At 48.5% G+C, this 16,401-nt stretch overlaps 2 protein-coding genes across 5 annotated transcripts in view; one reads left to right on the top strand and one right to left on the bottom strand.

The window, feature by feature from the left end:
• The window catches only part of syndig1 (synapse differentiation inducing 1), a 25,272-nt gene extending 16,229 nt beyond the window's left edge, over positions 1-9,043 (bottom strand). Inside the window, exons 1-6 of one of the 4 annotated variants that reach the window (XM_085428270.1) lie at positions 8,837-9,043; positions 8,232-8,272; positions 7,944-8,134; positions 7,752-7,808; positions 5,029-7,383; positions 3,371-4,005 (exon numbers count right to left, since the gene is read on the bottom strand). In XM_085428270.1, coding sequence (XP_085284396.1) covers positions 3,371-3,922 — 552 coding nt within the window. In that variant the 5' untranslated portion in view covers positions 3,923-4,005; positions 5,029-7,383; positions 7,752-7,808; ... (1 more) ...; positions 8,232-8,272; positions 8,837-9,043. Of the gene's footprint in view, positions 1-3,370; positions 4,006-5,028; positions 8,135-8,231; positions 8,273-8,836 lie in introns of all 4 variants that reach the window. The other 3 variants (XM_085428269.1, XM_085428268.1, XR_014914349.1) reach the window with 3 other exon arrangements.
• The window catches only part of cul9 (cullin 9), a 28,793-nt gene continuing 21,053 nt past the window's right edge, over positions 8,662-16,401 (top strand). Inside the window, exons 1-4 of the mRNA XM_085428273.1 lie at positions 8,662-8,821; positions 10,735-11,430; positions 13,287-13,441; positions 13,538-14,143. Of these exons, the coding sequence (XP_085284399.1) occupies positions 8,680-8,821; positions 10,735-11,430; positions 13,287-13,441; positions 13,538-14,143 (1,599 nt within the window). The 5' untranslated portion in view covers positions 8,662-8,679. The remainder of the gene's footprint in view (positions 8,822-10,734; positions 11,431-13,286; positions 13,442-13,537; positions 14,144-16,401) is intronic.

Here is a 16,401-nt window from a genome sequence, read left to right as displayed (position 1 = left end):
CACACTCACACTCACACTCACACACACACCCTCACACACTCACACACACTCACACTCACACTCACCCTCACACTCACACACTCACCCTCACACACTCACACTCACACACTCACACTCACACACTCACACTCACACACTCACACACACACACTCACACACTCACACTCACACACCCTCACACACTCACACACACACTCACACTCACACTCACCCTCACACTCACACACTCACCCTCACACACTCACACTCACACACTCACACTCACACACACACACACCCTCACACACACACACCCTCACACACACACACCCTCACACACACACACCCTCACACACTCACCCTCACACACTCACTCACACACTCACACTCACTCACACACTCACACTCACACTCACACACTCACACACACCCATCAGAGCTGCAGAGTAGATTAACGCTGGACTTCAGTGAGACAAAATCTCAGCTAATCGTCTTTAATGCGATTGGCTGTTAGGAGGTCAAACGTGTCGCTCAGAGAGCTGCAGCTCTGAGTGCTAATCTCATTCTGCAGGAAGCACTCTGACTCCCAGCACGGACCGATGGACGGACTTCCAACCGTCCATCCATCCACCTGTCTGTCTGTAATTCCCTCTAGCCTTCAATTCATCCTTCCATCCATCCTCCCACCTGCCCTGTTCAAAAATCAGATCCAGATGTTTCTTTACTAGCTTCACTTCCTGTTATCCAGAGGTGTTCCCAGGTCAGACAGAACGTCTAACGTTTCCATGTGTCTGTATGTTCTCAGTCGTCCAGGTCATGGTAATCTCAGGAGCTTGAAGTACCTGAAAGAAGCCCGGTCCCTTTTCTTTTCAACATCCTTAGACTATGATCGTTCCATCTAGTTCTGGATGGATCCGGTGGGGTTTCTGTATGGAGGACCACAAGAGCCCCGCGCATCGAAATAAAACATTCTGTGCTTAATTAATGAATTGTAGAATAAAATCTGCATTTGTAAATTCATTTTTGAATTCAAATTTTATAAACTGCATTTCAAAATCCATTTCCCTTTCCTGTTCGCTCAGGGATTAACTCAGGGCCAGCCTGGATTTTTCTAGCTCATAGCTAGAAAAATCCAGGCTGGCAGACAGCCTGTGTCTGACCAACCAATCAGAGAGCTCCTTACATCCCACGGTGTGGCTAATTTGAATAGCAGCAGGATTTTTAAAATGAAGTTGTTAATCCAACTGCTAATCCACATGTTAATCCCTGAGCGAACAGGAAAGGGAAATGGATTTTGAAATGCAGTTTATAAAATTTGAATTCAAAAATGAATTTACAAATGCAGATTTTATTCTACAATTCATTAATTAAGCACAGAATGTTTTATTTCGATGCGCGGGGCTCTTGTCGTCCTCCATATTTCTGGGCATGGCTAAAACATTTCCAAAGAGAAGCATCCAGGAGGAACCCTGAGCCTGATCAGATCTGATCTGAAACACCTCCTTCATTCTGAGATCCCTCAAAGTGCAGGTTCCTCACCTGATCTCTAAAGAGCCCAGAGGAAGCTGTTTCTGCCCCTTGGATGCCACAGCTCACAGTCACAATAGTAAAAATGTACGTTTATACCCAAAGGGGAGCAACGAGCTGTTGCCCAGGAGGTCTGAAGTAGTCAGAACATCTGCAACGCTTGAAAAACTTTAGAGCATCTGTGAGTAGGGATGGGTACCGGTGTCCGGTGCCATTCTGACATAAACGGTAGTAACCAGACTGAAAAGCAGCGCACATTTTGGTGCTTTATTTCGGTGCTTTTTTTTTCCTGAGCTGTGATACACTTTTAGCCAATCGTTTTACGTTTCCGAGGATAGTAGGCGGGGCCAGGTACGTACGTTCTGTTAGCGCAGAGCTACAGATTAAAAATGTCCAAGGCGAAGCGGTCAAAAGTCTGGCTGTACTTCACAGCAAAATATGCAAACTCAGCAGCAACAAGTGCTTTAAGCTGATACTGTGATACTGTCAAAGGAGGTAACACCTCGAATCCGATGAAACACCTGGCGACGCATAGCGTTTTTTTTAAAGCCGAGAAATGCGCCGTATTTGATAGCAGCAGCCGTTCTTCTCTGCGTGAGTAGCTTAATGTTGTTCGTGTGTAATTTACGTTGAGTAGGCTAACCACGTTATTACATTAATGCATGTAAGGTGAACTAGCAAACATCATCATAGCTACATGCGGCTGTCTTCTTGTTTGATGGCAGATGCTCCCTGCACCCTGGCCAAAAAGGCTAAAATGACCAAAGAAAAAGTGGGAAACAGTTAAACATGAGAGGTTTAGGACAAAGTTTGTGTTTTTTCCATTGTTTAAGCACTGCTTCCAGCCAAGAGTGATACCATATATGCCCCATAGCTGCAGAAAAGGCTAACATTGTTATCTTTTTACAAAAAACAGATGAACATGAGAGGTTTTTGGACCAATTTTGTGTTCTCCATTCTTTAAGCACCGGTTTGAGCACCGTTTGAGCACCGTTTGAGCACCGGCACCGTTTCAAAAGTACCGATTTGGCACCGGTATCGGATAAAACCTAAACGATACCCATCCCTATCTGTGAGTGACTGATGATGACCAGAAATCACTAAGCCAAGACGATGAGCCAGCAGCCACAAAAGCTCCTTCAGAGCTCAGCTATAACAGTAACACCGCAGACACTTTAAATCTTGACTTTCTTGATGTCTCTGATGAAAGCAGATATCAGCTGATTTCCAAACTCTGCTGGATGTGCTTCATGAATGTCACCTACTACAGCACAGACAGGTTTGTGTTCAAACGCTATTTTATATATATTTCGATTTGATGCCCTGACCTCCATCGTGGTGAGCTCACTGATCACCAAACCAAGCCTCACGAGCTGACTCACAGTGGCTCTCATGTCTGGTTCTTCCTCTGTTAGAGAAGATCTGACTGGACCACTAATCAATGTGGGAACTTTGTTAACATTGTTCCACTGTGATGCGGTTGTTGTTGTCATAGCAATGACTTTAAATGGCAAAAACATTGGTGTTTCAGCCATGCTTCCTTGGTGTGGTAGCACCCACGAGGAAGCCCGTTTTGACTACCGCAGAGACGTTTCACAGCAGCATCTAGTGGACATGAGAGGAACTGCAGTGCCTGTTTTCCCTCAGTGAATTTGTGTCGATGACACTTTTCAATCAGAACTAGAAAAAGAGTCCCGGCACTCGTTCTTCAGACCTCTGCCCTCACCTCGGGCTCAGGAGGCAGAGTGGGTCATCCACCAATCAGAAGGTCGGTGCTTGGATTTGGGGTTCTGAAGCCAGAGTTTTCCCCAACCCATCATCAGAGTGTGAGTGTGTGAACATGAGGTGAAAAGAGCTTATTTACCTCGAGCTCCTGGAAGTCGTCATCGTCGTCGATGTCATAGGACAGTGTGTGAATCTTTGCCTCCTCACCAGAAAACTCCAGATACTTCCCATCAGCAAACAGCAGCACCTCCTTTGTGGAGACGGTGGCGGCAGAAGAAGAGGAGGCTTCTGGTCCAAGTCCCTCTATGAAGGTGGTCTCACAGCAGTCGCCTCCCCCAGCCTCCCCCCAGGCCCGCAGGACACTCTCCGGGCACAGGAAGAGGCCGGGGGCCGGCCTGAGGCGAGGGTCTGGCACCCCATGCTGGGGCAGGAGAGTGCTGGGGTTCAGAAGCTGGGGAGGACCCCTGCTGTGCTCCTGCTGAGGGGAGGTGCTCACCACCACGTGACCCTGATACTGAGGAGCAGAGTACACTGACAGTAGCACCTCCCGAGGCTCCGCCCCCAGCCTGTGCGTGTTGATCAGGCCATTTTGTCTGCAGGCTTCTCCTCCTCCTCTCCGTGAGACTCTCCCAAGCCCGGAGGAGGTTTCAGGCTCTTCTCCTCGGCTCTCCTTGTTTCCTCCACCTTCCATCTCTCCTCAGAACTCGTTTCCTCCTCAAGGGGTCTCTCAGAGAGGTCAGAGGTCAAGGGTCAGGCATTGCATACTGAACTTTGCTGGAAAATAGAAAAAGAGAAGCTAGAATAGAAAAGCCCATTGATGTCATTGTACTGGTGTTCCACACCAACTGTGACAGCAGGAATAAATACAAAATGAGATAGAGGCACACACTGGAGAACAACGCAGGAAGTGCAACGAAAGGCGCTGGTCCGTGTGTGACGGTCGCTCAGAACATGGCTCAGATTGGTGTGGCGAGTGGGCAGGGTAACAGTCCGAATAGCCCAGGGGAGCCTGGAGGTGTGGGACCTGACTGACCCAAGGCGTGGTGCAGAGGGTGGTGGGTCAAACAGGTAGTGGGCGGGGTCTGAGGGGTATGAAGGGATCTCTGTGAAACCGATCCAGGAAAAAGCACGAAGAGGCCTGTCCTGCTGTCCTCACAGCACGGACACATGCACCCGTGTGACGTGTGTTTGCAAACGTGGTGTGTGTGTCAGAGGATTCACCTGCTGAGCTGCATCCTGCATCCGATGAGATGCCTTGATAAACACCTGAGGTCCTTTTATGTTTTGGCAGGAAACCATCAGCAGGAGGACAATCTGACATACGGGGACATTTCTGCACTGCTGTGTTTGCTGCTTCATATTGGGACCAGATGATGGTCTGTTTGGAATATCTGGCGTCAGCAGCGTGTGTGAAACCTTAAACACCTGAAGCACCTGGTATATTAGAGCTCTAATAAAGGATTTTGTGCCTCGGCCCTCCCTCCCTACAGCCTTCAGATATTGTGGTGCTTCCTTGGCTGTGGTGTTGGAGGTGTTCCTGACGTTTTTGGGGTATTTGTGACTCTGTGAGCTGCGGCTCACATCAAATAATCCACAGCACATTAATAATAAAGCTCATCTTCAAAGCTGCGCCCACACCACCGACAGGCGCACGTGCATGGACAGCGCGCACACGCACGTGCACGGATGTTTACAGAAAAACCCTCATCGTAAACCCGAATACCGACACTCACCGGCTCTGACGTCAGCACGGTGATAGCCACACGCGCACACACACAAACACGCGCACATACTCACCTCCCAAGGTGAGACACGAGAGCCGTCCATCCATTCATCGTCCATCCATCTGCGCATCCAGGCGTGACAGCGACCCCCGCGGCCGTCCCGCAGCCGCGTTGGGTGCGCTCTGAGCGGGCTGAGAGGCGGCGGGTTCCCGATGCGAAGCTCCGTATTTCCAAAAAAGCCGTAAGAGGAGAGAGGCAGGCGGGCAGGCAGGTGTCCGTCTGCTCCGAGAATGATTCTCCTGCAGAGAGGAGGTGGAGAGGAGGAGGAGGAGGAGGAGAGAAGAGGCATGTGCGCTGAATACAGAGGAGGTGTGTGTCAGCAGAGACTTCTTCCACAGGGTCCTAAAGCCCCTCACATCAAACATGACGAATCGAATAAATCGTCCTTGAAAACGTCCAGGTTTGGACTCCTGAAGTCAGACCTGCTGACCAATCGCAGGCTCCGCCTCTCCCGTGGGACATCTTTCTCAATGATCTAAAGAACATTTGAAGATATTTGCTCGGACTTAGAACTGGTTTTAGTTTGGAGTTGATCCTGATCTGCATCCAGGAATTTCTCAAAAAATTCAGAAATTCAATTAATGTTGAATTTTTGACATCTCCCTTTGTTTTTAGCTGGGAGACATCGTCCTGATGTTCTAATATTACAAACCGAATCTGTTCCAGATCTCCTTCACACTCAGTTCATGCATGTTTCCACAGTGATTACACTCACAGGCACCAGTACCCAGGAGGCCAGGCAGCTCCTGGAACAGGAGGAGGCTTCTGGACTGGAATGGGAACATCCGGGGTGCTTGGATATCTTTTTGGTCGTCAGGGAAGCCAGCCCTACGATTCTAACTATGGCTACGTTCACACTGCAGGTCTTAAAGCTCAAATCCGATTTTTTTGTCTACAAATAAAATGCGACAGCAAACACGCTCTAGTGTGAACCCTCAAAGCGGCCGCATGCGCAAACGAAGACGTCACACACAACGCGCTCTGTTTAGACCCAGAGCAACAGTATTCTTTGACTGATGGCCTTCATATAAAGTCTTGTTTCGGACTTTACGTTTCCCAATTTTGCTTTAAGTCATAAAGTTATTTTGTTATCTACATTTGGCCTAATAATGATCCTTATTGCTGTTTTAGAGGGGCGGTGCTTCAAAGGATAGCTGCAGATTATACAGTACAAATAAAATGTTCACGTTTCTCCAACGTTGTCTTCCCAACAGTCTCACTAACATCTATACTGGATGGCCAGGAATCTCGGGCGCTTCTCCAGCGCTGATAATTGGCGTCTGTCTTGTGTCAGTGACGTAAAAGACGGATTTAGTGCGACATGACCATCAAACAGCAGTCGCTTTCTAAAACATCAGATATGTGTCGGATTCAGGACCACATACGAAAGTGACCCAGATCGGATTTGTGCCGTTCACACTGTTAGACCATGATCGGATATGGGTCGCATAGGATCAAAAAAGACGGATTTGATGCACCTTCACCTGCAGTGTGAACGTAGCTTTAGATGTCTCAACTCCACCTGCTGCTTTTCATGCAGAAAAAATCTTGTAGAGACTAAACAAAATATAAACGAGGGAAGAGTCAAGAGAGAGAATGTCAGGGTGAGATATTCCATCAGGCGTCATGGAAACAGGACATTTTAAAATGAACCACACTTTCTGTCATAAACACTTTTCAGACAGAGTACACCCACTAAAACTTCATCAGGTCCCATTAAACCTGGTATGAGTGATGGTTTGATTTCATCAGTGTGTCACATCACTGTAGACGAGGAGCTCACAGCTCGTCTGAGCGGTTTGCTTTTGTGCATCATGGACAAACATCTGTGCATCGGATCAGGTCATTGATGCATCTGATCAGGTCATCAGTGCATTGGATCAGGTCATCAATGCAGCCGATCAGGTCACCAATGCATCGGATCAGGTCATCAATGCAGCCGATCAGGTCACCAATGCATCGGATCAGGTCATCAATGCAGCCGATCAGCTGCTGCTGCCGAGCCCCGTACCTCCAGTGGAAGCACTGGGGACGGAGTCAGGTTTCCACGCAGTTGTTAATTCATTAACGTTGGTGTTATAGATCTTGGGTTGGATTTGAACTCTTGGGACCTGCTGAAACCCCGCCCAACTGCTGTTTGTGTGGGGTAGCCAATCAGAGATAAGCTGTGTGGAAAATGGGGAGGAGTTAAATATCTCGCTTCAGACAGAGGATGAACTGCAGAGAGGCCGGTGTCAGGTAAAGAAGGATTATTCTGAACAGGGACTCAAGCACAGCTGCTTTCAGAGAGTCCAGGAACAGACCACACCTCAGGAGGGAGGAGGTGACGGAGGGGAGATCAGGATGAAGCAGAGAATTTTGGAGGAGGCTGAGGAAAAAAACGTCAAACATCTGAGTGAGAAGAACTTGTCAAAGCAGAAGAATAAGCTCCAAACTAAATTCATGGATAGTAACCGAAACTAAACAGGATGTAGGGCGTGCTGTACGCAATGATGGAGTCCTCATTCCCTGTTATCCCGCTCCACCCACACCACCTTTTTTTTTTAAAGCAAGCAGGAGTGTTTTTGTGTGTTTTACTGTGTAAGATTTGTCCTCATGTTTAATATGAGCTGCACAAAAGGGAAGTGCTGAAGCAGCTTAAAGGTAAAAGTGCCTTCAGTGATCCACACATCACAACATCAGGTCACTCCTGCAGAGGGAAACATAAATCAGCACAAATGAAAAATGCTGCATCACCTTCACGCTCACTGGAGACCTGCACAGCTTCATCCACCTCACAGGTCCAGGGCAGATCTAACAGATGCAAAAAAAAAGAAAAAGATGCAGCACACCTCATGTCAGACCACACTCAGGGCCCACAGTCACACCCTCACGCTGAGGTCTGAATGTTGGAAACAAAATGAAAATCTGATTTTGTCTTGAATTTACTCATTTTTATCTTCACCACTCAAAATTCTTTAGAACCAAATTTCCAGCTGACTTCAAACTTCCTTTCCTGTTTTCATTCTTCGGTCAGTTCCTGCTGCAGTTCACAGATTAAACGTCAGCACCCCCTGCAGCTGTGGACGCTTTACTGCAGCACATACACCTGTGAGCCTCCAGGCGCTCCTCCCTGCAGACTGAGGGGAAAGCATCAGGTAGTGAAAAATGAAGAAAATACAAGAAATTAAAAACTGATATTTAATCTTCAATCAGTGTGAAATGGGATGCTCGTACATTGGAGGAGGACCCCGGGACAGGAGGAGTTACTGCCATGTCTGTAACTCAGAAAACAGAACACTTTTGTTTTTGGAGCTTTCCTCTCCAAACAGCAATAATAATATTAATGTGCAAGGGTTAGCCAGGCCCTTCCTCCATGTCACACTGAGTCCTTAACTTAATATATCTCACCTGTACCTGACCCTCTGCGGTTACACTGTTACTTACACCTGTCTGTTACACTTACCTATTTGTTGCACCTGCGTACCTGTTAGTTACACCTACACAGACCTCTCTGATGTTTTCGCCTTCCCTGTTGGACTCGTTGGGCTGATGTCTCACTGCCGTCCAGCGGGGTGCGCGCTGCTCATTTAATCGTAGTTTTGAACCCAGCGAAGAAGAAAAGTGTCGGCGCGTGCGTCCAAGAAGAGGCCGTTAGTGACGCTGTTCCTGTCACAGTGCGCAAATGCGCATCCAGGAGTGCGGAGCTCTGGCTGAGAGCGAGCAGAGCCACACCGGCGGGCTAAGAAACGAAACCTTAGGAAGGAAGCGAAAACAGCGCTCCAGGGGGGGCACTCAGAGCGGGGGGAAGGCCTGTGACGCAGTAGGTAAGCCGGACTTACCTGACACTCGGCTGGTCCTACGGGCCGGGCCGTGGATGCCCGCGGAACCGCTTTCCTGCCGGAGGCCCTCCGTTCACATCCACATAGCCCACCCTGAGCCGCCCTGAGAGCGGCGCACCAAACTCCATTCAGAAAACTGCTAATTCAGAACAAACGCTCTTCGGAGAGCAGAAACACGCGCAGTCCCGTCCGTGTCTGAGACGTGTGGCGAGCTTGTCGGTGGCGAGCTTCGGTTCGGCACTCTGATACGGCACGTTATCGCCACCAGGGCTCAGTCGGGAACTGTTGGCTCGTCCTCTGAAGTATGTCTGAGGTGACGATGATGCAGAGCGGCAGACTGGATGTAGACTTCATTATAACTTGTGTTTAAAAACGGGAAGTTGGAGGCGCCGAATTTACTAGAATATTCTATAGAGCAAAAGAGAGTGAGTGAGTTTGATCAGCGGGCGGTTTAAGGTTAAATCGAGCTTTTTTTACACGGGCTTTGGTGTGACATTTTGAGTGCAAGTCCATATGGCTCACCATGAGTAAAAGTTAGCTGGTTAGGTGTGATGGGTAGTTAGCTGGCAGGTTAACCAACAAAGCGTACCGCAGCTTTGACAAAGTGCGCACAAAGCGCAGATTTTTGCGGTTAAAGGTGAAACTAACTGCGGCAGCAAACTAGCCTTAGCAGCCTTAGCTTGTTGCGTTCAGATTAAAAAAAAAAATCAAGTGCCCGGCTAATTCCTGAATCTACAGGACTGTCAGTGAGCTAATGCAATGAAAAGTCACTTTGACTTCATTAATGACACTGCGCTAAAGGCAGGGCAGCGGCGAGCACGGGTGACTCCAGAAATTAGTCCCCTTCTTACCCAAGTTTTAGACGTAGCCCGATGAAGCTAGCAGCCGTTGGAGCGCACGCTCAGCTGACAGCGGGGAGACGCACTGGGATCGTCCCAGGGCCGAAACGCAGCTGGAAACCAGCCGACTTTGTGCTTCCACCGAACTCCTGTCAGAAATCCACAAATTTTGCCCTGACATCAAACTAGCGTCACATCCGTTTTATTTCACACCAACATCCACTCGGAGTTGTGATCCTCTTAGAGTGATCTTCTCTATACCCAGCTCCAGTCACATCTGCAGAGTTCACCCCATCACCAAAGTCCAGTGAGTTTGATTTCTGCACATTCTTCAGAATCCAGTGAAAAATGTGCAGATGTGACCGCTGACATCACACTACAGTCACATGTATTACTTGTCTTTATGCCACAGCTCCATTCACTTTCTGGTCCTTTTAGTTATTTTCACGATTTTCTTTGGGTTGATCAACTTTTCTTTTTTTTCCTCTTTCTCAACAAAAACGGAGTTATACTTCAGGTGATGTCATTTTCTCGTGGCCTCCTGATGAAACTTTAGTCGGATTCTGGTTAATTTTAGTTTCTTTTTATGAGAAGTCATAGAAGACCTGCTGGTTGTACACTGTTTTAACTCTGACACCAAACTCCAGTTACATTTTTGATCATTTTAGAATACAATAAAACTCGGTGTGGTCTTGCATGACTTTATTCCCGCCACAAAAGTACAGTTAAAATTTGAGGCATTTCTCTTTGGGCCTGCATATTTTACTCTTTCACTTTCATTTCAGAAGTCCTCCTCCTTCACACACATGTTCAGTCAGAGTAATTGTTTTAAAGAGAGGACCCGAAAGAATAACGATTATAAAATCTGCAGATTTCTGACTGGAGTTTGGTTTGGAGATCATTGGTTGCCACTTTCCTCAAGCCAAAGTCCAGTCCCTTTTTTGGTCATTTTAGAACGTCTTGACATCAGAATGCAGTAAAGTAAGTTTACTGAAACATGAATAAGCGACCTTCTTTTCTTTGAATAACCACTTCTCCTTTTCTGGCTCCTCCCATCAGTGACCATGGTTGGCGAACGCCGCAATGGGAACCTGCTGGTCCAGCTCGGCCCGAAACTGCAGGCGTATCCCGAGGAGCTGATTCGCCAGCGACGCACCCACGACGGGCAGACGGAATACCTGATTCGCTGGTGCCTCGTCGCCATCGACGATGGCTCCACCTCTGGAGGCGGTGCCAGCGAAGCGGGCGGGACGGTCGGCGTCAGCTCCGGAGTGGGCGGGTCCGTGAGCGCCGTGTCTGGAGAAACCAAACCGGAAAACATCCTGATGTGGATGTCGACAGAGGACGTGTACGCCAACTGTCCCACACTGCTGGGCAAGAGGAAGATGGACTCCCAGCGTCCCCTGCAGCAGGAGAAGCAGCGTGGCGGCGAGGCTTCCGACTCGGGCATTTCAAGCGGCACAGAGTTCCCGTCCGACGTCACTTTTGACGAGGTGGAGCTGTCGGACATGAAGGAAGACGTGAAGAACCTGGTGTGCCGAGCCCGGAAGCAGATGGCCAAGAAGAGCGACTTCTCCATCAACATCATGCACACCATCCACGTGTTGAGCGCCTACGCCAGCATTGGCTCGCTTGTCGGTGTCTTTAAGGAGACGGGCGCGCTCAACCTGCTGATGGAGCTGCTGTGCAACAAGGAGACTCAGACGAGGCGAAGCGCCGGGAAGATGCTGCGCGCGCTTGCCTCGCATGACGCAGGTAAGCAGTCTTTAAACAGCGCTGTGATCGGACACAGGGTTTAGTTCCCCCCCGGTGGGCTGTGAGGATACTGCAGGCTTGTTTCAGAGTCCTCAGGTGGATTAGGCGCTGGTATTCTTTTACAGTCTCAGTGGTAGTTGGACAGAATTAACAGCTGGAGCTGCTGTGGGAGATAAAATCATCAGAATATTAAAAAAGGACCGACTGGGTCTTCTGTCTGTGTGACGGTCAGTTGTGTTTTAAGGTTTGGGGCGGCGCTCTGGAGTTTAAGTGATGAATGAAATGGGAAGTGAAGCGTGAGGAGCGATCAGAGTAATGACGTCTGTGCGCTCTGCGTCACAGCTGTTTGTGCTGAGTACGATCAGCTGATAGGCCAAGGCTACGCCGCCTCCTCCTCCCAACTTGCTCTAAAATGTGGCGTAAAATGTAAAACTTTGACCAGCTGACCAATCGGAGCAGAGGGATGTTTTTCAGTGGGTTTGGTGTCAGATACACGACAAGAGCTCGGCGAGGTCGGCGGCGTGCTCCAGTGCTGCATCAGTGTTTAGGTGTTGCTGATTGGTCAGCGTGTGAGAACGTTCAGCAGGAAACCGCGACAAAGATCGAGCTGCCGAGATCGTGAATCGGGAGAAGAAGCGTTTTCCAGCGGGGAGAATGTCCAATCAGAGGCGGTCATGATGTTGGGACTAAAGTTTTTAGTTTGTGAACCCTCAGACAGCCTGACATCACGTCACCGTGGCAACAGAAATGTTCAGCTGACTCGAGAAAAAACTGGGTAGGAAGTTCAGAGTACTGTGTCACCGCGGCCGGCCGTTTGAGGCGTGCAGGCCGAGATTAGCAGAATGATCAAAGACAGAAGCGTGAAGCTGACGTTAAGACGCCGAGATTGTGGTCGCCTTAAGATTTAGATCTGGACTTTGGAGAAGCCGCCTGAGCGTCGAGGGGTGATGACTCAAACCTTTAAACAGGCCTCAGGCAGGGATAGCAGCCATGTTTACACGCCACAAAGGCGTGGAGCAGTTTGATTCCTGCTTGGAGAAGCAACACTGCTCCTCACGTCTCTCCACGTCAGAGCTGGAGTCGGAGCAGAAGAAGAAAGTTTTCATGTTCTGAGAATCTCTGAACTCCCGTACTGATGGAGGAGGGAGTCCTGGCGTACCCTGCTCCCTCTGAAACAGTCGATGACATCAACGCCTGTCACATGATCAGTACTCTGATAGAACGGTGCTGATGATTAATAATCAATAAGCTGTGATCGTGCTCTCTCAGTAATCTTCTAATCACTGATGGTAATCGCAGCAGCGTGAAGCCGAGCAGTCACTGGAGCTTTTGACAAACTATTTTATCTCTGTCTACATCCGCCACGTTGAAGTGTGCGTCCTGTCACTTGTTACGGTCAGGGTCCAGAAACGCACTCGTCGGTGCAGGCAGCCAATCAGCAGCAGCTCCACACTCGGGCTAAAATGAGCGTTTTTATGAATGGACTCTGGTCCACATCTGTCTAAAGCTTTGATTCTTTCAGGCTTATTCTGTGTTCAGCTGCTCGACGTCTCTTAAAGCTCCGCCTCATTCGTTCGTCTTCACCTCAGAGCTGAGAGCTTTAAACGCTAACGCGGTTCGAGCCTGATGCCGCGTTTACTCTGACACGGTCTGAAAAAATCAGTTAATAAGTTGATCAGATGTTTTAAGCCCCTGTTAAACACTGCCTCCACCCTCCTGGCTCCTCCCCCTGCTGACAGTGTAAGTGGTTTAAAGTATAAATGTGTGCGTATGGGCCAATGCCTCCTGGAATGACTATTGATCTGTTATTGAGTAGTGTCAGGCGCTGAGGGCGTGTCCCGCCGTGTCGCCCGCAGGCAGCCGGGCGTATGTGCTACTGTCTCTGAGCCAGCAGGACGGCATCGAGCAACACATGGACTTCGATAACCGCTACACGCTGCTGGAGCTGTTCGCCGAGACCACGTCGTCCGAGGAGCACGGCATCTCCTTCGAGGGCATTCACCTGCCGCAGGTAAGACTAATTTCTTTATGTTGTCAGAGGTGCGCCTCTGTGGCTCCGCCCAGCAGGGGGCGCCGCTGCAGTAAACCTGCTTGACTGTGTGTTCAGATTCCCGGGAAGCTGCTCTTCTCCCTGGTGAAGCGTTACCTGTGCGTCACGTCTCTGATGGACAAGCTCAACACGGCGGGGGCGGAGTCAGGCTCTGAAAAGCTGGACACTTGCCCTTCTCCTGCCTCTTCCTCCAGCAGCTCCGCCCACCAGACGGAGCAGCTCCGTGTCCAGCGGGAGTTTGACTTCACCATGGCCATGGCCAACCTGATCTCGGAGCTGGTCCGAGTGATGGGCTGGGACCGTAACCGCCAACCGCTTGATGGCTCTGCCCACCTCACAGGAGTTGTGGTTAGCGGGGAGGATCAAGGGGAGGAGGCTTCCCGCCCTGTCCTCAGGTCCATTTTTCAGCCTCGATTCTGCGCCTCCCCTGTCACTCTAACCACCAGCTCCGGTGGCGCAGCCCCCGCCGCCACACCACCAAAGAAGAAAGCAAATGGTTTCAAAACGCGCTCGGACTTCACCTGCCGCTCCGCCTACGTGGAGTACGTCCAGGACAACCTGAAGAGCGGCATGATGGTCCGCATGCTGGAGGACTACGAGGAGGTGAGCGCCGGCGACGAAGGAGAGTTTCGCTACAGCAACGACGGCTCGCCACCTGTACAGGTGAGGAAACCCGTATAGGTCGGCTGAAGTAGGGGGTGGGGCTTCATCCAGGTGTAGAGGAAGATTTGGCTGTCAGTGTACAGGGTGGGCCATTTCTATGGATACAGCGTAATAACACGGGAATGGTTGGCGATATCAAAGTCCTGTTTGTGGCACATTAGTATATGTGAGGGGGCAAACTCCTCAAGATGGGCGGTGACTAGGGCTGCACGATTTTGCATAAAATGAGAATCACGATTTTTTTTGGCTTAGAATTGAGATCACGATTCTCTCACGATTTTCTTTTCCAGTATAAATATTTATTGCACTTATTAACTGCACATCAACTTCGTAACAGTTGAGACTGAACATGAAAACAATAAATAAACATAAAAACAACAAATGTCTCACGTTTTGTTGTTGCCGCAAAATGTTGTACTGCTTGAAATTCCGTCTCCACCGTTGCTCGACGCTGCGTGTACAGAGCAGGTAGCGCAACAATAGACAAATAGTTGCGGGACGGCACTGTGTAGCGTTTGTCTAGGGTAGGGCTGGGTATCGTCACTGATTTCTAGAATCGATTCAATGCCGATTCACAAGGTCCCGAATCGATTTGTTCCACGATTCGATTTAATTCGATTTGAATCTTGGAAATTTTGACAGTCAGAAGTATAATTCAGATCAGAACATTTACATATTTTTGTATCTATAAAAAGGAAGCTGACACACGCAAGACTTTATCCAAGGTGTGAGCATCACAGCAGAGGCCTTTGTGTCAAAGTAGCTGAAGATAAAACACAGAAAAACATGAAGGTGATTTTCCTGGCCTGGATTTTATAAAAATATTCTGCAGTACATCAAAAACGAAAGAAAACCATTAATCAACACATGAACATCACCTCTGACGTTACAGAGGTTTTATTAGAGACACGGCTAAGCGTTTTGCATTTTGCATAATTTTAAAAAGTTTAAATTTGTTCAGTATTGAACGGCAGAAATTAGGTTTTCTTTTTGGAAGTATATAAAACGGAAAAAAAAAACGTCGGCCGACAGCGCTGTATACAACGTAGTCTTGTGCATAACAAGCAAGCGAATAATGAAGAAAACAGATTTTTAGACGGGAAACTGTTCTTGAAGTTGAAGTACAGAGAGAGAGAGAGAGAGAGCTGTGCATCGTGGTCGAAGCAAAACAGCAAAAGTCAGAGTGAATACATGACGATGTTTATGTGAAGCGTAGTTTGGATCTTCTTTTGCTGCTGGTTCGGTCAATATTGTTTGGAGAGAGATAAAACTAACAGCTTTAGAATCAGCGCATAAAGGGCGTGAACACAAAGCGCCGACCCGCCGACAGATGGCCTGTATTTATATAGCGCTTTTCTAGTCCCTAAGGACCCCAAAGCGCTTTACATATCCAGTCATCCACCCATTCACACACACATTCACACACTGGTGATGGCAGCTACATTGTAGCCACAGCCACCCTGGGGCGCACTGACAGAGGTGAGGCTGCCGGACACTGGCGCCACCAGGCCCAGATCAGAATCAGCGAGCTGTCGGCTTCCAGCCCCGACTGTGAGAAAGGCGACATCTAACTGATTCTGATCCACGGGTTTTGTCTTTGTGCAGAATCCGTGTTCCTGCTCTCATTTACTGTCTTAGCTGTTTGGTGGTTGTTGAAATTTTGTGAGATTTCACCAGAAATTCTGGCATTTTGGGCAAAATAAATTTATATTAAAAAATCGATTCAGGATTTTAATGAATCAATTTTAAGTTATCCAAGCCAGAATCTATTTTAATCGATAAATCGATTATAAAAACCCACCCCTAGTCTAGGGTGTTGATCATTTTCCTAAATCTCTCGTTTTGCACAGTGTTGATGGGAGCCATATCTTTGGTCAGGTGATAAGTGATAGCCTCCGTAATTTCTTTGAGTTCGACGTGTATAGGGAAGCGCTGTATAAGGTTCCCGTTATTGATGTTTGGGTGGTTGACCGGGACGGATTTTCTCCTGTCACTTTCTCGTCATCCGTGACGTGCTCTCCGTTGTTTTTTTCCTGCTAATTTTAGCATCACACAGCACAGCTTCTGTATCACGTGGTATAAGGCTCCGCCCTTGTCATTTGTTGAGCAGGAAGAGTGAGCGCTTGTTTTCATGCAGAGTACGTCCCGGATCAAAATGCGGTACAATCGTCGTCTTATTTTTTTTTTTTTTTTTAAATCGTTGTCATTTGGAAATGAGATCGCACATAAGTATGAATCGAGATCGCGATTTTCTAACG

This window comes from Rhamphochromis longiceps, linkage group LG13 (assembly GCF_057381845.1).
Source record: "Rhamphochromis longiceps isolate RC_006_pf linkage group LG13, R_longiceps_female_GT1.1, whole genome shotgun sequence".
Taxonomy (NCBI): Eukaryota; Metazoa; Chordata; class Actinopteri; order Cichliformes; family Cichlidae; genus Rhamphochromis; species Rhamphochromis longiceps.
The sequence above is the reverse complement of the archived record's forward strand: the minus strand, read 5'-3'. Positions and strand labels throughout refer to the sequence as shown.